At 40.1% G+C, this 25,046-nt stretch overlaps 1 protein-coding gene across 1 annotated transcript in view; it reads left to right on the forward strand.

Moving 5' to 3' along the window:
• The first annotated feature begins 487 nt into the window (after positions 1 to 487).
• The window catches only part of PLEKHD1 (pleckstrin homology and coiled-coil domain containing D1), a 39,396-nt gene continuing 14,837 nt past the window's right edge, over positions 488 to 25,046 (forward strand). Inside the window, exons 1-5 of the mRNA XM_058161912.1 lie at positions 488 to 870; positions 11,938 to 12,031; positions 16,618 to 16,707; positions 17,363 to 17,439; positions 22,378 to 22,469. Of these exons, the coding sequence (XP_058017895.1) occupies positions 722 to 870; positions 11,938 to 12,031; positions 16,618 to 16,707; positions 17,363 to 17,439; positions 22,378 to 22,469 (502 nt within the window). The 5' untranslated portion in view covers positions 488 to 721. The remainder of the gene's footprint in view (positions 871 to 11,937; positions 12,032 to 16,617; positions 16,708 to 17,362; positions 17,440 to 22,377; positions 22,470 to 25,046) is intronic.

Below are 25,046 nucleotides of genomic sequence, written 5' to 3' on the forward strand. Positions count from 1 at the left end.
GGAAACTTGGCTAGTGGGATTCATGTTCAAACATATGTGCATGCTCAACATTTGAACAGAAATGCAATTTTCATTGAGCTCAGAGGTGGTTAGCCCCATCCCACTTATTCATTAAAGGAATCCTTTATTTCATAACCATCCCATATTTTTTTCAAGGTCCCTTCTTAGATCCTCCTCCCATTTTATCTTTACAACAACCTGCCAAGGTAAATTGGGCTGGTTACTGCCTCTCAGCACGAGAATTACCCAGTGAATGGATTGAGGATTTGAACCCAGATCTTCATGTTCTTAGCCCTAAACCTTAACCATCATACCAAACTAACTAGGAAAGAAATACATGAGTGCCATTTCATTCTACCTGCAACTATACTTTGTGAATACTCCATTGTCACACAAACTATGCCTTGTTACATTGAGGGTTCCATCTACTTCATGAAAAAGATTTTCCCCCCCCCCTGCTTGTCTGGAATGTTCCCTCGGTGTTCAGGGCATCAGGAAGTGAAATGAAACGAGGAAGCTCACATCATCTCTGCATCAGGGAGACAAATATCGAGCACTGGCAGCACAGTTATTGATTCAGAGCTAAGCCTCACTCTCTCCCCCTCTCTCCCCGAGTAAGCAGTTACACGCCTTTCTGGTTCGTTGCATTTAATCGGATTCCTACAGCTGCAGAGCAGAGGCAGAGAATTAGGTGTTTTTTTTTAAAGTCTGCCTCTTAATAATGTTTACTTCAAAATCCAACTCGGTCTCTCCTTCCCCCTCCATGGATCCGACGGATCTTGATGCCTTGGATATCCGCACCAAAGTGCAGCTGTATGGAGTGCTCTGGAAGAGACCGTTCGGGAGACCGTCAGCCAAATGGTCCAGAAGGTAAGGCAGAAAGTGTCTGGGTAGAGCTGCAGAGGCAAAAAGGGAAGGGAGAAGAGAAGAGAAGGTGATTCTGGAGTTCATAATGGGAAGGAAAATCCAGAAAATCTGGGAGAACAATCAGGCTGGGGTTCTGAAATGTCCAGACAGACCAGACAGCATCTTCAAATGTCCAGATAGATGAGCTCCAGAATAGAAGAATACAGCCCAGGAATGGGGCTGTATTAATGTGTAGGATCCAAATCATCATCACCATCATCACCATCATCATTATTGTGCAACTTAATGGAATCTATTAATTAACAATCTGGGCAAACACAATTTCTGTGTCGTGGTCCGTTTTGTAGGTTGGCAAAGAGATTCTGCTTGCAATTCTCTGTGCTCTTCGAAGAAGGAGCATAGGTGATCTGGTGTTAGGCCAACTGTATATAAGAGATAGAGAAAACTTATGTAGCATTTCCATTTGGACTCCATGCTTCCCCCCCCCCCCCGAAGATAGGCTAAATTGAGATCACTCACTTCTAGGGAAAGTTTAGCCAAGCAGTGAAGGCTTTCTTTTCTTGCTTGCTTGCTTGCTTGCTTGCTGTTGTTGTGTGAACTTAATTCCAAAGTGTTTTTGGGTTTTTTTGAGAATGCTGCCTGCCTGATCTGAAGACATGACACAGTGCCAACACAACAGGGAGGAGCGAAACTGTTCATGATATCACATGCTATCACGATCTAATCCTACGCACATATTTATATTGTGCTCGTTGTCAGAATTGCTGCACAATTCTATTTCTCAATCACAAAATATTACGGGTTAAGAGAAGAAAATGCCACCCCCACAATAAATATCCCATTCCTAAATATAATTTTGAATTAGTAGCTATGTATGTAATCAGGGGTAACTTATTTTATTGCCAGATTTCAGAAACATTTAGCACGTAAGGTTTCTTTTTAATCTTCCTGCTACCAATCCTCCCAGAAAAATCTGTCTCTCTCTGCATCTTAAATTCCATGTGCATTTATACCTGCAGTTAATATATAGCCAACTCAACATAAAAGCACAGTGGATAAATGTAAAAAGAAACTTGGATCAAGGGTTCCTATGAAGGAAATTCTGCTTGCAGAGTTCTTCCATTGAAGCAAAGATGGGAGATAATTGTTTTGCTGATCCTCCCTCTGTTTCTTCTTTTGCCTCATCATTCCAGCACAGCGTAAAGGAACTGCAGAGAGGAGAACATGGTTTAGTAGTTTCCCTCTGCTCTCCCCTGCGAAGAACCTCCGAAATGCTATTCCTTGAGTTCATCTGTTCAAAAAATGAAGTCCTGGATCAATCTTTTTAAAATAAGCATATGTACAGTATTTTCTTGCTAATTTGCCTGAGCAAAAGAAGAGGAAGTGAAGAAGAGGTACTGTATGCTCAACCTGTACTTCTACTCTCAACTTGTACCTGTGAACTCATGGAAAAGATATTTCCGGCTGTGTGCATAGAAATTAGTGGGCCTTTTACAGCTAAGCAGAGGCAAAAGTTAATGGCAGAACCAGTGCTGGGTTTCAACATTTTTTACTACCGGTTCTGTGGGTGTGGCTTGGTGGGCACGGGAGGGGAAAGTTATTGCAAAATCCCCATTTCCTCCTCATCAGCTGGGACTTGGGAGGCAGCAAATAGATGGGGGCGGGGCCAGTCATAATTTTTACTACCGGATCTCTGAACTACTCAAAATTTCCACTACTGGTTCTCCAGAATTGGTCAGAACCTGCTGAAACCCACCTCTGGGCAGAACCCTTCTGAAGCAGAGGAGGTGTTGACTTGAAAGACTTAGCAAACTGTCAAGAGCCAAACAGAGCAGATTCCTGATTAAATAAGAATGTGGTTGTGGTTTTTTTAAAAAATGCTCTCCAACCACAGTATGAGGGCATTGCATAAAATAGCACCTTCCCGCACAGGCTCCATATGCCTAAAGCGTAGTAAAAATGCAAGTCATAAAACAGTTTGCAAGGTAAGCAGTTGGCCAAAAAAGGTGATGAGGAGCTGTTACTTCCTCAGAGAAATCAATATTCTCTGGCACTGCTGAGCTGAGGTCCCTCTTCTTAAAGAACTACATGTCCTATAAGGAAAGCAGGACCTTCTGTCTGTCAGGAAGATGATTGTCATCTATGCTCCTCCGAGTTGCTTATTTCCATCAAGCTGGCCCTAACAGAAATGCTGAAATATTCTCTTCAATTCCAGTCACACTTTTGTGGAAACTAAGGTCCACGTACTGAAGCAGTGAAAACTCTCATTCTTTATTGTTAGCCTATTAAGAATAGAAAGGACTTTTAAAAAGAGACCTCTGATATCATGTTAAGAGAAGTATATAAAATTTGCCTGGAATCTCTATTTTAGTTGTGCTTTCAGCTAATAAATGTATAGAGATGTGAAATGCAACCAGTTGTACTTATGGCACTCATAATTTAAGGACCTATTCCAGTGGTAAAATCCAAGTTTTTTTACTACTGGTTCTGTGGGTGTGGCAGATAATGAGGAGCAAAATATTAAAATTCCCTAATAATCTCCACAATGGAAGAATGGATGGAAAAATTGATGGAGCTAGCAAAGATGGCTTCATTAACTGTTTTAATCATTAAAAAAAACTATATAGTTCCTGGATATATATATCCAGTTTTATTTCTATTAGGAAACCACTTCTAGTCTTTTGAGCTCAAGGCAGGAAAAAAAATGTAATTTTGTCTTTGGGATTTGCTGATTAGTTAAGTTTGTTGTTATAGAAATGACTATTATATATATTACCTGAAAAAAGATGAAGCTTTTGACCTGCATTTTTATTCTATTGCATTGAAAAAAGTTAGAAGTTAATGTGTTTTTCTTCTTCCCCCCCTTACCACACTTCTTTTTCCCTTCTTTCCATTCCCTGTTTCCCTATTATTTTCATTTTCATTCATAATTGATAGTATGAAACTTTTAATAAAATTATATCTTAAAAATCTTAAAAATGCTCCAACACTGGAAATTTTTAAGAAAATGTTGGATAACCATCTGACTGAGATGGTGTAGGGTTTCCTGCCTGGGCAGGGGGTTGGACTAGAAGGCCTCCAAGGTCCCTTCCAACTCTGTTGTTATGTTATGTAAATCCTCCTACCCCACATGTCAGGGTCCTTGTTTAGCTGTGCCCCACTAACCAGTGGTGAAATCCAAATTTTTTTACTACCTGTTCTGTGGGCATGGCTTGGTGGGCGTGGTGTGGCTTCATGGGCATGGCTTGGTAGGCATGGCAGGGAAAGGATACTGCAAAATCCCCTTTCCCTCCCACTCCTGGGAGAAGGATATTGCAAAATCTCCATTCCCACCCCACTCTGAGGTCAGCCAGGGGTGGTATTTGCCAGTTCTCTGAACTACTAAAAATTTCCACTACCGGTTCTCCAGAACCTGTCAGAACCTGCTGAATTTTTAACTTAAACCATATGTGACTACTAGATCAAGGCATTTAGAGAAGAAAGTTTGCATTTAAGCACTGAACTGACCTTTATGAAACTTTGCTGACACTTTGTTGAAGGTCATATTATGAAATTCAACAGTGAAAAAAGTAAGGTTCTACATTTAGACCAAAAAAACCAAAATGCACAGGTACCATATATGTGGTACCTTGCTCAATAGTAGTACCTGTGAGAGGGATCTTGGAGTCCTAGTGGACAACCATTTAGATATGAGCCAGCAGTGTGCAGCAGCTGCCAAAAAAGCCAACACAGTTCTGGGCTGCATAAACAGAGGGATAGAATCAAGATCACATGAAGTGTTAGTGCCACTTTATAATGCCTTGTTAAGGCCACACTTGAAATACTGCATTCAGTTTTGGTTGCCACGATGTAAAAAAGATATTGAGACTCTAGAAAGAGTGCAGAGAAGAGCAACAAAGATGATTAGGGGACTGGAGGCTAAATCATATGAAGAACGGTTGCAGGAACTGGTATGTCTAGTTTAATGAAAAGAAGGACTAGAGGAGACATGATAGCAGTGTTCCAATATCTCAGGGGCTGCCACAAAGAAGAGGGAGTCAGGCTGTTCTCCAAAGCACCTGAGGGTAGAACAAGAAGCAATGGGTGAAAACTGATCAAAGAAAGAAGCAACTTAGAACTAAGGAGAAATTTCCTGACAGTTAGAACAATTAATAAGTGGAACAACTTGCCTGCAGAAGTTGTGAATGCTCCAACACTGGAAATGTTTAAGAAAATGTTGGATAGCCATTTGTCTGAAATGGTGTAGGGTTTCCTGCCTGGGCAGGGGGTTGGACTAGAAGACCTCCAAGGTCCCTTCCAACTCTGTTATTATATTATGTTACGTTATGTGTCATTGGAAGAAGTAGATCTCCCTATATACAAAACTACTAACACATACTGCATAAAATTTAAGAATATGATTCCGTGTTAAAATATGAATAAATTAACTTAGAATTGGTATTAAAAGAAACATAGGAATCTCTCTTGCATTGAATCAAACTACAGGCTCATTTCGTTCATATGGTTTGAAGTAGGCAACCTGGTACATTCCTGAGGCTCTGGACTTCAATTCTCATTGCCCCAATGATCATGAGCAATGGCAAGAGATTATGAGATTTGTAACCCAAAACATCTGGATGACACCTGTCTCTGATCCACTCACTTCCCTACTCTGCAGAAACTCTTAACTGAAATGTGTTCTCCTACAGAGATACTATCTTTTTTCTAAAAATAGCCACATTCAGTGCTAGTATTCAGCTGGTTCGGAACAGTTCAGGTGAACTGATAGCAGATAGTGGACCCACCCCCATCCACCCACCCTGGTACTATGCTGTTGTATTTACCATGTTTTGGAGGCCGGGTGCATGTGCAGAAAGTGCGCATGAGAAAAGTGCATGCACGGAAGGCCGGACGCATGCATGGGAGGCACACATGCGCGGCAAACTGGTGGTAAAAAATTGTGCCCATTCTGGGCACATTCTTTTCTCAGGTGCTGAATGAACTCAAGTCCTCTTAAGAATAACGTCTCTAGACAAATTTAAAGTCCAGATAATGTGTTAGAGTTCAACACTTAAAATTCCCAGTCAGCACCATTTTTATCCAGGGGTTGAAAACCTTTGGTTAACAGGAATCATACCACTGAAATCTCGCAGCAACTTGCTAACTTTGGCTGTATGGTTTGTTACTGGTATCCTGCAGCAAACTAAAAAATATAATGCAAAGGTCAGGAAAATAAAACCCAGGAGCCCCCAAAAATCCTACCCCAAAAATTTATCCAAAACATCTTCACTCACCTGCCTGATGTTCTATTATTATCAGCTCATTCTTCTTTTGACCATAATACTAGAGCATGGCAGCAATGCAGTCTTTTATGGACCACCAGATTAACCAAGAAGTACTTGAGCCATTCTTTTAATTGATCTCTTTAGCATTTGAGAAGAATTAATCAAACATAAATGTATATATTTAAGCAATCTTCCTTAAAGTGGAAGACATTCAATGTTTAGGAAAATTTCAAACTATTAAAAATCATAGCCTTTTAAAAAACCTCAGCATTATAAGTCAATAAAAAAAAGTTTCTGCCTTTTAACGAATACAAGTGACATTCTAAGCCAGGGGTCTCCAACTTTGGCAACTTTAAGCCTGGTGGTCTTCAACTCCCAGAATTCCCCAGCCAGCTTTGAATTCTGGGAGTTGAAATCCATCAGGCTTAAAGTTGCCAAGGTTGGAGACTTCTGTTCTAAGCTACTGTATATTGATGAAGGCACTTAGAGAAAGAGCTGATTCTGATGTGACAGAATGCAGGATAATAGAGTTGAAAGGGACCTTGGAGATCTTCTAGTCCAACTTTCTGCTCAAGCAAAAAGGCCGTGGTGGCTCAGGCTGTAAGATAGCCTGTTATTAAAACACGGCAGCCTGCAATTACTGCAGGCTCGAATCCCACCAGGCCCAAGGTTGACTCAGCCTTCCATCCTTTATAAGGTAGGTAAAATGAGGACCCAGATTGTTGGGGGGGCAATAAGTTGACTTTGTAAATATACAAATAGAATGAGACTATTGCCTTACACACTGTAAGCTGCCCTGAGTCTTCGGAGACAGGCGGGATGTAAATGTAAATAAATTTTTTTTAAAAAGCAGGAAACTCTATACCAGTGATGACTAACCTTTTTGGCACCGAGTGCTGAAAGCACGCAGATGCATGCACATGCACACCCATAATGCAATGTGTGCGCAACTCCCCCACATGCGCTCTGCCCCATGCATACATATGCAACTCCTGTGTGCTCCCTGCCCCCACGTGCGCCTTGCCCCCACCCCTGTGCACACATCTTCCACATGCGCCCTGCTCCCCATGCATGCACGCATGCCCCCATGTGCGCCCCACCCCCACGCATGCACACCCCACCCCCTGTGTGTGCCCCACCCCCACGTGCACCCTGCCCCATACACATGCGTTTCCCGCATGCACCCTGCCCCCCGGGCATGCACGGCAGAGACCCGAAAACCAGCTGCCCAGCAGGAGGTGTGTGCACATGTGGAGCTGAGCCGGGGTAATGGCTCATGTGCCCACAGAGAGGGTTCTGTGTGCCACTTGGGGCATGCGTTCCATAGGTTCGCCATCACGGCCCTATACTATTTCAGAAGAATCCTCTGTTTTGATAACTGATAGATTTAATTCTACTAGTTGAAAGCAACCATCAGTAAAAGAGAGGGAAGAGTTCCTCTGGCAGACCTCTTTTTTTGCATTCCCTGGAGGAGGCAGTCTTGCAGCTTCATCAATTTTGTGACTGTATTATAAGAGTGTCACCAAACAGCAGTGATGTTGACCCAGCTCTAAAACATGGCATGACTCATCCTTGACAAGCACCCTGCTGAAATAGCCACAACAATTCAATGGTCATATAACAGCTGGTACTGATCGATCAGAGGAAATACAGGAGCAAAACCTATTAAAAAGGAAACTGATCAACACTAGGCAATTACAATTAGAATATAAAGAAATGACCCTAACTAGCTATCTTTCTCACTCACAGGTTCATACCTAGGGACTATCTGACTTGGAATAACAATAGTTAGAATCTTTTCCTAAACGAGAACTAAGATCCCATAAGAGCTGACATCCCTTTCAGTAACTGCTTTAGGAATTATTGTAGGGAATGTATAGCTTTAAATACTAGAGTCTGCCTTACTTATGAGTTCGTTGAATTAAATAGAAAACTTCAGCATCAATCTGGGCATCAAAAGGTTACAAAAATGCTTAGAATCACCCATGTTGAAGCTTTTCTCCTCCCTAAATTAAATCTCCCTCTTTTCCATTTGATAAGCAGATATATCAATCTCATCTCTCTGTGGTTTTGCTGCCAAAACATGTAACAGAAAAGTATGCCATCTCACTTGGTTCATTTGAGATATGGAAAGTCCTGGAGATACTCTTGTTCCATTTCTACCAGAATTTGTCTCCCAAAGGATGAAAATGATCCCAATTTCAACTATGTACATTATTTGGTACCTGGAACTTTTAGAACAGAACAGTACAAGAGAAAAAAAAATCTGTGGATCCTAGATCGAAGAATTTTAAAAATCAGAGTGTACTTAACTGAGTTCTTTTAAGTTTTCAAAGATTTTGTAAATATTAGCTAACTAAGCTCATTAACTGCATACATTAGAAACTGTAGCAGCATTTTTTTTCTGCAGAAAACAGACTTTCTGAGGGTTGATCACAGAATGTATATATTTTTCTCAACTATGCCAAATGTATGTGTAACTCATTTTGTAACAAACAACTCACGGTTTACTCTTGATTTTATAGCACAACGCCCACCTCTACTTGCAGATTGCAAAATTCTGGATGGAAACAAAGAAATATTTAGCAGAAAACTCTTTGCAGCCATCTTAAGATTGTCCAGATTTTTTTGCATCCCAGATATAAAAGATTTAGTAGCAAATGAAATTATTCAGATAGGAAAACACGAAATCCTGATTGTGGTTTATAAATCACTGTTGAATAGCAAATATCCTGCAGGTACTTTCTCAATGTGGGTAACAAAAAAAGTCTCCCTCTCATCCTTGTATACCCATACATATACCAGTAATCACAATGCTTGCCTTGACATCTCTGAAGATTGCCAATCTTGTGCAAATGAGAAGGCTTGGGGCCTTCTCCTTTTAAATTTTGGAAGATTTGAAGCGGAAACACCACCATAGTTTGTGATTTGGCATTTGGGCAAAATTTTGTCCTAAAAGGCTTTTTTTACAAAATGCTGAAGATTTGCATAAGTCATTTAAAGTTAGGCAGCGCCTTGATTTAGTTAATGTGAAGGAGCTCTGTGTGCTATAGCGCTTGCATTACTGACCCCAGAAACATGGGATGATCCTCAAAGCTTCAGGGATGACACAGGGATCTACATATTGAAAAAAAGTTGGGAAGGGCTGCTCTAGAACCAATGAAACTGTTAGGAATGAAATGTAGTATCAACTACAGTTTCTGTGCATGAACATTTTAGCAGATTATTTCTGTCCAGGATCAGATATAGATGATGGTCCAGAGCAGGAGTCCCCAACCTTTCAGACCCAAGGGGACCACTAAATTCATAATTTTAAATCCCGTGGATCACTAATATGATCTGCCTAATGAATGGCTGGGTGGGTGTGGCAAGATGATCATGTGACTGGCTGAGTGTGGCCAACTCGATGTCTCGCCACTCCTCACCTGCCCACCTGGGCTCCTTAGGGCCCCAACAGGAAGCAGTTGCTGGCCACCATGAAAAAGCAGCCACCATGAGAAAGAGTTGGCAATATAGCTCAGTCCAAACTGGATCTGAATGAGAAGGAGGCTCAGCAGAAGTACCTCACTGAGGACTACAAGCATAAGCTTTCCAAGCAGAGGAAAGATCTGCAGGACTGCAAGGCCAGGTGCCAACACCTGGAGGCTCAGCAGGCTGAGATGGTCAGCCAGTTCCAGGCCATTAGGCAGTCCCACTGGAACAAGGCCCTCCAGCTCTTCTCTACCAGCAGCAATTCCCTCCAGTCTTCGCCCAAAGCCCCACACCAGGAGGCTGAAACAGACCCCAAGTCAGAATTTCTGCTCCCCTCCAACCCACACAAAAAGACCCAGAAGGGGGAGACTCTCTGCAGCAACACAAATGTTCATTGCATGTATCCGGCCCAGGAGCCGTAGTTTGAGGATCCCTGATTTAGTGCAATATAAAAAATGCAAATAATTTTTCCGTGGGCCACCAGTGGTCCACAGACCACAAGTTGGTGACCGCTAGTCCAGAGAAAGCTGTCCAAAACATTCCATGGTATTGAGACTAGTTGAGCTATGAAAGGAAGGGTGGAATCTAGGATAACATTCAAGGAATGTTTCTTTCAAAAAGAAAGCAACCCCTGGATTACCCAGTTTCCACATTTGTGAGTATCCAGTCCCCAAAGCTTCTGACTCTCAAGATAATCCTTCTGCAAAGTTACTGTTTCGAAAGTAATTTATTTTCTATTCATTTTAAAACATCCATGTACACTCAGTTTAATGTGCCTTTAATGTGCTTAGTCATGCCATTGTTGACAGAAATGATTCTGGTCTGATTTTATGAGGAAGTCAAAGAAAACCTCACCAGTTCAGGAACTTAAATGAATTGAAAGGTGCCTTTGTTCTGTTTAGACATAAAAGGTTTTCTTTTTGCTAAGAGAGTTGCTGAGAATTGGAACTGCACTGAAATTTGTCTATAACTCAGGACAAATGCATCTCTTATCTTAATTCCTTTTGTGAAAGACATTTCCAATCTGGATAATTGCATTTTGCTTTAGTCTTCCACTCCAAAGACAATGCCAGTGGATTTTAGGATTCATTTTCCCACATTTCATTAGCATTCTTACCAATGAGAAACTAAAGTGTCGTTATAAAAAAATCTAGACCTCATTATGCAATTGGTACTTTATGTACAATACGTCTTCAGTGAATATTGTTTGTACATATATAATGCCTAGAGTGTATCATTACACTGAGAAGTACAGGGGAGTATATTTATATTTACTTTCTGAGCTATAACTACTAAGCTGAATTTGATGATGTGAAGAATCCTCTCATGTATCATCAGTATGCAATACTGATATGTTTTAGCATTTCCTTTTAAAGCAATTCACCTCTTTATAGTGACTTTACCCAGCCACAAATTCTCCCAATACAGGCAGTCCTCACTTAGTGATCATAATTGAGAGCTGCAAGTCCACCACTGAACTCCACAGTCTTTGTGACTGTGACAGGCTTACAACTTTCCTTTCCCTTTGCTCATTAAGCAAAGCAAGTTTACTTCTGCCTTTTCTATTTATTCTGTTTGTTAAGGAACACACAAATGGCAATAGTGATCACTGAGAGGGTCATAAACGTGAGGAATAGTTGCAAGCTTTTTTTTTTTTTAAATCACTGTCCCAACTTCAAATGGTTGTAAAACAAAGCAGCCAGTAATCAAAGACTATCCGTCTATCTTTTTGTTTTTCTTTGTGAAGGAGTTCAACATTTTTAACTGTTTCCAAATTTTCTATAACGGGAACTAATATAGAAGGCATTTTTAACAAATAAATACCGTTTTTAAAAGTACCACATTAATATTTTTTTTTCTCAAGATTCGGTGTGTGATAGTACCGGTACATGTAATTTTTCTGGGTAGCAATACTTACACTTGAAAAAATACTGAAAAAGTCATTTCAACTATCTGCTTTTAGGCTTAAGAATGTAAATCAACAGGCTGTAATCACTGCTATGCAAAATAGGATGCGTAGAGCAGGGGTCTCCAACCTTGGCAACTTGAAGACTTGTGGACTTCAACTCCCAGAATTCCTCAGCCAGCAAAGCCAAGGTTGGAGACCCTTGGTGTAGAGAACAGAGCAAAAGGCAAGTTTCCTCAAAATGATACTAGTAGAATAGCAAAAGATGTCATAAGAAAATGACTAAACCTACAGAAAGGCCCATTCATACGTGTCCAGGTACATCACCATTTTCTACTACATTGTGGACCCCGTGGCATCCACCAGGGTTCAAATAAGTACAAATTCTGTTGAGTTAAATTTTTACATAAAGATACGTTTCTTTTTCAGATTCTTTATCATCAAGGAAAGTTTTCTGCTTTACTATGCTGAGGGCGAAAAGAAGAACTTTGAAAATAATCGGTACTTCAATATCCATCCAAAGGTTAGCAGCGTCTCCAAAGACATTCAGATAGGGTCTTTATTTTTTTATTTATTTTGTCAATCATGTATAAGATAACAGGTCGAAGTATAGACATAATTTGGATACCTGAAAAGAGTAAATAAAAAAGGAATATTAAGACAGGGATGGTAGGCACGCGGGTGCACTTTATGCACGCCCCTTACACAGACCTTGCACGCCCCTTCGAGAACGACTGCATGTCTGCTTCACAAAACATATTTGTGTCCTTAAAATGAACTTTTAAAAAAAATTAAATGAAGCTACACTGTGTATTTAAGATGGATAGCAAACCATCAAATATAGCATGTACTTTTAATCCCCTTGAAATCCAGGTTACCCTTTCCTTGTTTAGCTTCCAAAAAGCCTGGAAGTTGTGCACCTCAGAAAACATTTGAGGAAAACCAGGAGCGATTGTTTCAATTGATTGACAGATTGATTGATTCTATTTTAATGATATTTATTGCTTGATGTAAGAGCCGTTAGGAACTGAGCAGCATACAATTATATTCAGTAAGTAAATAAATACAGATAGTCCTCTGCTGACAACCATTCATTCAGCAAGTGCTCAAAGTAACAATGACACTGAAGGACACTTACAGCCTGTCCTCAAAATTGAAGCCATCACAGCGCATCCCCACAGTCACATGATTGCAATTTGGGTGCTTGGCAACCAGCTCACAATTATAATGGTGGCAGAATCCCGTGGTCACATGAGCACTCTTGTGACTTTCACAGCTGGCTTCCAACAAGCAAAATCAATGGGAACGTCACCACAAGGTCACAGATGGTGATCATATGACACTGTGTTGGATGACCATGCGGGATTTGCTTAAAGGCACAGTGGTTAGAATGCAGTATTCCAAGCTAACTCTGCATTCCCAATGCCAGCAGTTTGATCCTGACCGGCTCAAGATTGACTCAGTCTTTCCATTTTTCCAAGGTCAGTAAAATGAGGACCCAGATTGTTGGGGGCAATATGCTGACACTGTAAACTGCTTAGAGAGGATTGTAAAACATGATGAAGTGGTATATAAGTCTAAATATTATTGCAGTTGCCATTGCTTGACATGAACTAGAACTTAACATGAACTAGAATTGCTGGATTTTGCTATCATAAGTCAGTATGGTTATGTGATTTCACACTATATCATTTAGCAACAGCATTCCATGTCCCAATTACTGTCATTAACCAAGATTACCTGTAAGTAAATAAAGCTTCTCCATTCTATACTTCTTATTCTTGAAATTTTACTCCTTTTCTGAACATTAGGAATTTCAGAAACTGTGGGGCTATGCATTAGAGTGGACTGGCTCAAGGCTTCTACATTCACTTTGTTTTTATACAGAAACTCAGTAATAATTCATGGAGGTGATTATGCCCTTCTGCCTTTAAATAAAAGGTGCCACTAAATATACAGTATGGTATATGGTCAGCCTGGGAACAGCATGTACAGTTCTCTAGGTGTACTTCTGTTACCCCACAAGCTTTCTTCTTTTCACCAGTCTCACTTAGAAAACAGGCAACATCAGTGTATTTTCTGTTTTTATGATGAATTGACAGTCAAGAGTATTTTTCATCTACACCTTGTAACTTAAGAGATTTACCAGCTGATCCTGATCTATGCTCTACTGTTTCCATAGCATTATTTTAGATACATTTTATAGTTCGTTGTTTAATAAAACATCTTTATAACTGGCATTTTAGTAAAAACACCAGTACAAATTACAGACCTCTATATTTTTACATAAAATGCCATTATCACACCAGGCTTTAAAGACTTCTCTTGTCCACCCCCACCCCTTGCAGTTGGAGATATATAACATGATTTTCACCAATTCTATTTTCTTCTATAGTATCTCATGACAAAAGCTGGTATGGTGGGTTTCAGAAGGCTGTAGGGGCTAACAAATCCATGGAAATCCCTTCCTTTTTCTTTTGTCAATCTCTTCTCTCATGGTGACAAAATATGTTTAGTGTAATTGGCCCAAATATATAGCAATAGTACTTAGATTTATATGCCCTTTACAGTGCTGTTACAGCCCTCTCTAAGTGGCTTACAGAGTCAGCATATTGCCCCCAACAATTTGGGTTCTCATTTTACCCACCTAGGAAGGGTGGAAGGCTGAGTCAACCTTGAGCCTGGTGAGATTTGAATTGCCAAATTGCAGGCAGCCAGCAGTCAGCAGAAGTAGCCCGCAGTACTGCACTCCAGCCACTGTGTCACCGTGGCTCATCCATATGATCTGTCTGCTGAATTTGGCATTAATTGAAATATTGAAGAAATGTTAAAAGAATGGCTCAAGAAGAAATACATTCCAATCATGTAAGCTAGAGGTCATCATTGCGTGGAAAACAATGGCCAAATATTCACTGTTGAAGACTTTACAACTAGCAACAAATGTGCTTGAATTATTGTGTTAGATTTGATGATGGATGAGACCGACAAAGCTCTTTCAGTAACAACAGCTCTTTATTGGTACACCAGTACAACCCAACAGGGTGCTAATCTGGCAGTGTCCTCTTTTATAGAGGGCTGCCAGCCAGCTTAACCAATGAGCTTTAAGTATTTTCTCGCCTTTTTGGAGGACCTAAATGAAACGTATAGCTCACTCCTTATATGGTACATAACAATTTGTACTCCTTTTCCTTTTTATAAAAAGTTCTTATGGATCTGGGAAGCTAAGAGAGCTTCCAGACAAAGCCTTTGTGTAAACATCCCTCCACATTTACAGGGGAGGAGGAGGAGAACTTTTAGTCATTACCAGCTTATGATTGTTATCATTTCCACTTATTTTCTCTCCATAACACCGACATATAGGAACAAATGAGAAAATAAACTCACAATATTCAATATTTGGTCAGACAGAAATAGAACCGATCTGTCGGGAAACACCTTCCTTTCATAAGCCTTTTTCCCCAACTAATTTTCTTACAAAATACCTTAAATTGTGGAGATATTGTAGCTGAGAGAGTTAGTATCTGTGAGCTAAGTGAGTCTTGAACAGCAAGGCCCAGGGTTAAGAAAGAGTTCTGTTCCTAACTCTATCCTTAAGTTGAATTTGTACGTAAACTGGAGCAAGTTATTTAGTCAAATGTTTGTCTTACTATGTAGTCAGAAAAATACAGGAGCATGACATCACTTGAAATGGACAAAAAGAGGACAACATTCCTCTTTCTCTAGCTGAGGAATTGTTGAAGCCATGCAATGCTTTCAGGAACCATTGAAAACAGGCTGCACAGTATATTAACATACATGCACTATTTTGTTTGTTTGTTTGTTTTGTTTTGTTTACATTTATACCCCGCCCTTCTCCGAAGACTCAGGGCGGCTTACAGTGTATAAGGCAATAGTCTCATTCTATTTGTATATTTTTACAAAGTCAACTTATTGCCCCCCCCAACAATCTGGGTCCTCATTTTACCTACCTTATAAAGGATGGAAGGCTGAGTCAACCTTGGGCCGGGCTCGAACCTGCAGTAATTGCAGGCTACTGTGTTCTTAATAACAGGCTTTACCAGCGTGAGCTAAACCGGCCCCTGTGACACTCATGGAGACATTCTAAATACAGTAGTGGCCAAAATTGTGGAAACCTTTTGGGAAAAGTGTATTTTTGAGGTTTGATGGCTAATAACACCACTTTTTTGGGGGGAGGAGTTTCAAGATAATCATATTCCACTGCTGGAATGGCCTAAGAATAGCCCAGACCTTAACCCAATTGAAAATCTATGGAGCCGACTAAAGAAACTTGTTGAAGCGACCCAGCAATAAAACCCAGTTAATAGAAGCAATCATTCAATCTTGGTTTCACATTATAACAGCTGCAGAACTAAAAGACTTGGTTCACTCCATGGGAAGACGTTGTAAGGCCATAATTCATGCTAAAGGTCACCAAACTAAGTATTAACTGACATGATAATTTTTGTATATCTCATTTTTTTCTAGGGAGATAAGTTTTGTATATCTTGTTTTTTCTATGTGTTTCACTTTTCTTCTTTATACTGTAACTGCTTTACTATAACTGCTATTCTAATAGCAAATCCTTCATAAAAGTTATTGCATTACATTCTTGATTAAATTATCTTTCCATTGATATATAATGTTATGGTACGACTCAAAAAAAAGGGGGGGGTGTTATTAGCTAGCTTTAGAAAATACACTTTTTCCAAAAGGTTTCCACAATTTTGGCCACTACTGTAACTTCAGTGGTTCATTGATTGGCAGGGGGTGGAGGATATGCCACCTGCCTTTTTAAGTCAGATCTTGTTGCTGGTTGGCCACTCAGCCAGAGTTGCTCCAAATAGTGAGATAGGAAGTATATTAAATAAGTAGGTAAGTAAACAAACAGACAAAGAAATTTTGCCATTTGGAGTACTACAATCAGCCTGTTCATAACTAAAGGCTGTTTCTAAGCTGGAGGACTTCCTGTATATATTTCTCTGTTATCATTAGCTCTATGTGGACCACCATTCTGGATGCGGATCTCTCAATCTTATCTTGTTCTAACTGCATCATGCCACTTCTCAATAGTGATTTTAACATTGTCTGAAATCTTTGGTGCCTCCTCAGGGTGTCATACCTCTTGGTGGATGCATCGTAGAAGCCAAAGAAGAATCCAATATGCCTTATGCAATGAAAATCTCTCATGAGGACTTCCATGTAAAGTGTTTTTTTCTTCTTTCTTGTTCCATTTAGCAGATTTTTAATACTACACAAGTTGCTAATTAGACAGTAAAGAAGTAGATTGCCCAACAGAAGCATGCAGCAGAGATACCCAAGTAGCAAAAGAAGTGCTCCATCACTGGAAGTTTTTAAGAAGAGATTGGACAGCCATTTGTCCAGCATGATATAGGGTATCCTACTTAAGCAAGGGGGTTGACTAGAAGACCTCCAAGGTCCCTTCCAACTCTGTTATTCTGTTAATCTGATTTCACTTTGGTAGCTTATTTGCTAACAGACTGGATGACCTAGGATGTTTTACAGGAGTATAACTGCCAGTAAAGGGAATTGTTAGCTGTGACATTAGAAATCCCTAAGATTTTTCATCTGTTTGTAAACCATCGCTTTCAATTGGTTAACTTTCACTACTTCCTTCTAGGGATCAATGCCAATTGTTTTCACAACATTTACCATTCCCAGAATTACTCTGGGAAAGTCATGCAAGTAAAACTGATGTATGTATTTGTAGATAGTCTTCATTTTTTTAATCATAGTAGTAGTTGTTTGTTTTCCTCTTTGATGAGCTGTGTTTACATGCCAGTTTCTCTTGAAGAAAAGACGGGGTTTATGATTTGGGGTTGTTGTGTTTTTTTAGGGCAACATTGTACTAGCAGCAGAATCAGCTTATGAACAATCCCAGTGGTTGGAGATGCTTCAGGAGTCTGGAAAAGTGTAAGTGTGCCATGCAATCACCCTATTTTGTTTGTCTTGATTTTGAATGGCATCCAAGTCACCATTTATTTTGGAGCTCTAGTGGTCAATAGGCATTGCCCAGTATGGTGGCTTGAATGTTTCTTCCTTTAGCAGCTTTTCTCTTAAAAATAGCCTGTCAGGATAGAAAGAAGATGGGAGAATTGTGAATGGAGAATGACAACTTGAAAGATCAGTGCAAGCAAGGCCTGGAAGTGCTCTTTGGTTTTGCAAATATTTTGATTAATATAAACAGTTCAATCCCACAAGAATTAGTAACCTGGAAGAATTCACCGTGGAGTACTTCCTATAAACCCTGCTTTTGCTGATCCCATTATTTTATCTGCCTCTCAGGATACACAGGGGGTGCAGCATATTATTTATCACTGCTCTTGTTCCTGCTGTTACTATTATTTATTAAATATATAAGGCTGTCCAACTCCATTGCAATTCTGGGAGGCACATAATCACTTTTAGACATATGCTTTATTCTCCTGACAAAATCAATAGAATGCTATTGTGCATGAATTGCCTAGGGCTATGGACTTGATTTTAAGAATGTGATTGGATGCCCAACTTGATAAATGCTTACTGAATCTATGATATTCACATAGCTCTGAGTAGAACCAATTAATAAGCAAAAAAAAAACCCCACCAATATTCTTATCAAGGAGAAATCCACACCTCCACTCATACTGGCAGAGCAAACTACTGCATATAAATTGGGAGCAAACTCCACACTCACTAGCACTGATGGTGTTACCTAGTCAGGTAATGAAACTTCCAAATAATCAAATTTAGAGAGCATCAAGGATTCCACAATTCAATTCAATTGAGCTACATATATTGTCTTCTGGAGGAAGCAGATATTACTGTGTATCTCTGCCCTCTCTGTTAACACTTTGTTTCCCCAGTTCCTTTCAAATTTGTTACCTCCCAAGACTTCTCTGTTTCTGATATCAACTTCTCTTTAGGCTTCTATCGAATAGAGACAACCAGTCTGGTCTAACGATTAAGGCACTTATCTAGAAAGTGGGAGTCTGTGAGTTCTAGTCCCACCTTAGCCATGAAAGCCAGTTGGGTGACTTTGGGTCAATCACTCTCAGCCCAATCCACCTCACGGGGTTGTTCTTGGGCAAAACAGGAGGAGGAAAGAATATTAGATATGTTTGCCATCTTAAGAGTTATTTGTAAAAATAATCAAAGCAGGATGAAATAAATAATAGGGGGAAGATAGCAGAACTCTGCCCGTTCAGCAAGGAACACAAGGTTTTGGGTTTGTAGCTGTTCATCCTTTCCCCTCCATTTGTCAATTTCAAGATTCCCCCTCCCACAATAAGAAAGCAAATTGTTCATGGGCTAGTCAGTTACAATTATTCTAGCGGACCTAACTCAGGGGTCTGCAACCTTAAACACTCAAAGAGCCATTTGGACCTGTTTCCCACAGAAAAGAAAACATCGGAAGCCACAAAACCCTTCCGGTGCCTGACTATTTCTTGAGCGGCCACAAAACTAGCATATGTACTTGAATTAAACGTTCTGTTTTCTTCTGAAAATATTTTTTTCTTAGATTTATCCATTGTTGGCCTACCGGGGGTTGACAAGCTCAATAAATTGCATGCCAGTGGGTATTGCACATTGGCGGTTGTGACGTAGGGAGCCGCAGCAAAGGGGTGAAAGAGCCACATGCGGCTCCAGAGCCACAGTTGTACATTTATGGCAGGAATTCCCTCCTCTCTAAAATTCTTTCAGCCGTTGTGTTTCCTAATAGATTTTTTTAAAAATTCAATTATTTTAATTTTAGGAAATGTACAAATATAATGTAAAAAAAAAAGGTCAAATAAACCAGCCGAGAGAAGTTGAGCAGAGTTCTGAAATAAAAGTCTTCTGGTTTCTGATTAATGATGTTTTTCCTTCTGGCTTCTGATACGTTGAAAACAGATGGCAGAAATCCAAGGAGCAAGCGAATGCCACGACCTATGAGTGGCACTGAATAATAGCTGAACAACACCCTTCAGCAACAATTGAGTGTTAACAATTCAGTGAAGGCAGGAGAAAGATTGGTAATGGAGATGAGAGATAGCAAATATTGTGCTGGCTTTGTCTTGTCGTGAGTCAGGGATGACTAAATATCATTTTAACTCAGCAGTGGGAAAAGGCTGCTAGGAAAGAAATATCATTCTGAAGAGAAACTGTGGGATGGAGCCTGCATTAGCTTCTTTCCTTAATATACATCTGACACCCAAGGCAGCCACATAAAATGCATTTCCTAGATTCCATGGAATCCAATGGAATTGACTTCTGGGTGAATGTGTCCCAGAATGATAACTCGTCTCTGCCTATCTGAAATGTCACCTTTGATTCAGACTGAGCCGTGGCAGCACAATGGTTAGAGTGCAGGACTGCAGGCTACTTCTGCTGACTGCCAGCTGACTGCAATTTGGCAGTTCGAATCTCACCAGGCTTGAGGTTGACTCAGTCTTCCATCCTTCCGAGGTGGGTAAAATGAGGACCCAGATTGTTGGGGGCAATATGCTGACTCTGTAAACTGCTTAGAGAGGGTTGTAAAGCAATATATAAGTCTAAGTGCCATTGCTATTATCTTGGTTAGGAATCTTTTTCCCATTTGAATTCAGCTATAACACAAGCATAGGCTGAAAACATCCTCATCTGTGCCTGTATTAAAATAGAATCCCCACCCTATTCTGCTACTACCCAAGAGCAGCCTCATGATATATAAAATTAATTAGGCTTATCACTATTATTTTGAAGGAAAAGTAGGTGCCTAGCACTGTGGGAATAGAAGCAAGGTAGGGATCAGCAATGGTGACAGTCAATTTTGTTCTTGATTGGTTTTCTGACACTTCAAGGATGGGGTGATGATACTCATTTCAACAGTGGGAAAGGCTCCATGTCAAATGGATAAGCATATCTGTCTTGAACAAGCTGGAAGAGAGTCAGAAGGACCTGTTCAGTTCAAGGGCTCTTGACTCCTGTCATTTATCTTTAGCTAAAAATGGAGAATGTAATTTAGAAGAGGAATATTGTAACCAGAATGAGTGGAATTAGTGATCCCATCAAAAAGACAGTACACAGTACATGGCCCCAGATAGTCAGCCAATGGGGCATGGTTAAAACAACTTTAAATTCTTTGCTGATGTAAAGCTTATGGAGCATCAAGGGTCAGGCTACAGATTCATCTAACCACATACTTCTCCCATTAAGTGCAATCTTGTTCTTCCCAAATTGCCAGCTTTGGGTGGGGGGAAAGCAGTCCAGACTGATGTCCTAATGTGGGAGGTTAAGAGTGGAGCACTGACCTTTTGTGTCTGCTACGGGACTAGTTTTTGCCATTTGGGTTGCCATTCACTTCGACAGGAACTTTTAGGGTAAGGTTAATTTACATTTAGAGGGACTTAAATGGAGAGTACAAGAAAGATGATGATCTCTTACTGGGGTGGAATGTAGCACATAATTCGCAGGAGGGAGGGGATCTTTCTCAAGGAGCAGAGACAGAGTGCTTTAGTCTAGCAAGATTCCTGGCTATAGGCCAGCAATAATAAATTACTCTGGAGTAATCCCTCATGTTATTAGCTATCTTCTAATCTACGTGGTTTGCTCTGTCCTGCTCATCTTCTCTCATCTTTCCTGCTCAATGCTTCAAGGCAAATGCATTGAGGAACATCTTTACTGCCTGGTACTAGCTTAAAATAGCTTTGAAGAATTGCTTCAACAGTCATGCAATTGTCTAGTTAAGGAGGGTAGCTTGACTGTGAAGGTCAAGAACATTCTGAAAAATGTGGCTTCGGTAGGATTGCGGGAGACAATTAGCCATCTGTGACAGAGCTGGGCAGCAAGATCTATCTCCCTTTTTATTGTACTCTCAACTTGGGGAGAGACCAGAATAGGAGTTAATGTAATATCTCTCACCCCCTCACACAACTGAGTAAATCTATGCCAGCCAACCATATCTCAATGCAGCAGTCATTTGGGAGTTCATTTATGGGTTTTAATTGGGTTTTTATTATTTATTCCAAATTTTTAATTTCGGCCCAATTGAATAAGTTTTTTAATTGTATTTTAATTGTGTTTATATTGTAACATTATTGTGTATTTTATTTGGCTGTGAACCGCCCTGAGTCCTTCGGGAGAAGGGCGGTATAGAAATTTAAATAATAAATAAATAAATAAATAAATAAATAAACCATATCTCAATGCAGCAGTCATTTGGGAGTTCTTCCAACATTCAGTATAAGGGGGAAAATCCATCTTGAGCTTCCCATACCTGCCTGCAACATAAATCTGGGTTCTGTTGTCATCTAAGGTGGAACTTGCTCTAAATCCTTAGTGTCCTGATCCATGTGTATTTTAAGATCCCCAAATTTCATTTTGCAGACTTGCAAGAAATGGAAGCAGTTTGCACACAATGTTGGACAATTTTATATTGTTAAATATCTTAAGTACCAAGTAATAGAGTGCCAGTGAAACATGAGAATTGTGGTTTGTGACTTGCAGTGAAGGTTTGGAGCTCCAGGTAGCACGAGGCAAATGTCCAGGCCAATATATTGAAAGAAAAAATTAGTAAAGTAATGAATTTATACAGGCACCCTGTTGTTATGGCCCTTTTATTCTTTGAAGGAAAATTAATTTCATATTCCATCATAGTGCTGGTTATTTTCATTTTCTCCCACTTTAGCTGTTCAACTAAATAGCACAAAATGAAGGCAAGACTGCCAGTTATTTTTAAAGTTATTTTCCTTTGTCTTGGGGGAACGCATGAAAGAAGGAAACACTGCCCCCCCCTTGTTTGACACCTAGGAAAAGAGGAAAGACAAAAGAAAAATGGAGGAAAGCAAAGAAGAAAGAGAAAAGGAGGCTGTTTTCATTCTTTGATTTCTCTTTCTATTCCCTTTTTTGAAGGACCTGGAGAAATGCTCAGCTGGGTGAAGCGATGATTGAGAGCCTTGAAGCTCAGGGACTACAACTGGCCAAAGAGAAACAAGAATATTTAGGTTGGAATTAATAGCAGCATATATTTAAAAATTATTATTATTATTTGTACATGAACCAGGGGTGAGATTCAACAGGTTCTGACCAGTTCTAGAGAAATAGTAGCAGAAATTTTGAGTAGTTCGGAGAACCGGTACTAAAAATTCTGACTGGCCCTGCCCCCATCTATTCTCTGCTTCCTAAGTCCCAGCTGATCAGGAGGAAATAGGGATTTTGCAGTAACCTTCCCCTGGATTGGGGAGGGAAAGGAGATTTTACAGTATCCTTCCCCTGCCACATCCACCAAGCCATGCCCACAAAGCCATGCCATGCCCACAAAGCCACACCCACAGAACCAGTAGTAAAAAATTTTGAAACCCACCACTGACATGACATGACATGACATGTAGGGCAGTGCAGCGCTTCAGATGCAAAGGCTTTAAAAGGAAGTTCCTGATACCCAGAGATTTCCTCACAGACTCGTCTCTGGAAATCGCTCTGCAATTACCGAAAACAGGTAATCAGGCAGTCCCAGGAGAGGACTTGAGAGCTGCAGAGGGGAGCCATGTAAGCACCCCTTCAAAATTTAAGCACTTTTCCCCTTTGAATCCAAAGTGCTTCTGAGCCCTAAAATGAGGCTACTCAGTTCACATTCAATGTCTGTCTCCCATTGTGCGGCCTACTTTTGTTATGTAAGCCTCTATTCCTGTTGGGAAGATGATAGAATAGGAACACACCAGAGTCTTAAGAACTGCTTTGGAAGTTTCCCACACATTTAGGAAGTGTTCTTGACAGACAAGACTTTCTTCCTGCTTTAGGAAGCTCTTGGAAAGGAACCCTCCCTGTCTCATATCACCATCTTTTCAGTACCTGGCCAAAGTTTCTCAGTACAGGTAGTCCCAGACTTACAACCATTCATTTAGTGACCATTTGAAGTTACAATGGCACTGAAAAAAAGTGGCTTATGACCATTTTTCACACTTACAACTGGCATTGCAGCATCCCCATACTCAGTGATTAAAATTCGTATGCATAGCAATTGGCATATATTTATGATGGTTGCTCTGTCTGGAGTCATGTGATCATCTTTTGTGACCTCCTGATCAGCAACGGCAATGGGGAAGCCAGATTGACTTAACAACCGTGTCAGTAATTTAACAACTGAGGGGATTGACTTAGCAACTGCAGCAAGAAATGGGGCAAAACTCAGTTAACTGTCTTGTTTAACAACAGAAATTTTGGGATCAATTGGGGTCATAAGTCAAGAACTATCTGTACTTCTAAGTTTTTTCACATCTACACTATATAATCCCTATGGTTTTATGCCCCACTTTGGCCATGATAAAGGTTTAATTTGATGGTTTGATTAATTCTTGTTCTTTTCAGCCATTTTAAACCTTTGTACTCCATGCTGGCATAACCCTGTTAGACTTGTTGTCTCTGCTGAATTTTCATTGTGTTTTTGATGCCAAGAGGGCAGTGATGTGCATCTGAAGACTCTTAGCCTCTTCCCCATGTGAATTAAGATCTGTCACGAGAGATAACTATATTAGACTGAGTTCTCCGTAGAATGATTATGCCTCTCCCCTGTGCAATCAGGGTTCCAGATTTTGGTCAAGTACTGTAACTTTGTTCCAGTTGTTGGTCTTCACTATAGAGCAGTCTTCCCTAACCTGGCCTTACATGCTGAATCTGAATTCTGGCAGCTGCTATTTAATAATGGAGAACTGGAAGGCTGGCCTCCCTGTCAATTCAGAGGGACTGGCAATGAAAGGGAGAGAATTACATATCTGAAGAAAACTTCAGTATATGAGACGTGCACCACTTTAGAGAGTAAGGTAGCCTAGGTAGCCTGGTGCCCTCCAGAGTTTTCATATTAAAATATCCAACAGCTCCAGACAACATGGATAGTCATAAGGATGATGGGAATTGTAGTTAAAAATTTCTGAAGGAAAATCAGATTGCAACATTCTGGTGAGTCCCATAGAGCAATCTTTTAGAGCTGCTGAGAGAGATTGGCTCTTTTGTATCTTTAAGCTGGTATAACTAATAACCTTAATCAAGCAGCATGAGCTAATAAGGCCAAACAAAAGGAGGACAAAGTTAATGAGAATTTCAGGAATGCAGATGGTTTCCATAATCTAAGACAGCCTCCTATTTCCAACTAAAGTCTTCATGTGACGGGGAAAAAAACAATTAGAAGGTTGTACAATCAATACTCCCCCATATGTCTCTCTCTTCTTGCTTCATATTTTCTCTTGTATTTTAACTCGAAGCAGAGTGACATTATTCATAGATAATTTATAGAAAACAATCTGGTGGATAGCCAAATATTTTACCATACTTATTTTCTAGGCAACATCCACATTATTGCTAGGAACACTATTATTTCAATGCCCACTTTTCCCATCAAAGTCATAACCTCTTAATAAATCAACGCCTTCTCCACTACTTTACTGTTGGCCTAATTTAGCACATACAGTATTCCTGTGACTTTCTCAACTGTTAAATAAAGGTGATAAGGTTGGTGAGAGAATTGCAAATGATAGCATATTGGTTTTAGCTAAAGCTCTGCAGGGAAAACTTTAGCAGGGCAAGCT

This window comes from Ahaetulla prasina, chromosome 1 (genome assembly GCF_028640845.1).
Source record: "Ahaetulla prasina isolate Xishuangbanna chromosome 1, ASM2864084v1, whole genome shotgun sequence".
In the NCBI taxonomy this organism is placed as follows: Eukaryota; Metazoa; Chordata; class Lepidosauria; order Squamata; family Colubridae; genus Ahaetulla; species Ahaetulla prasina.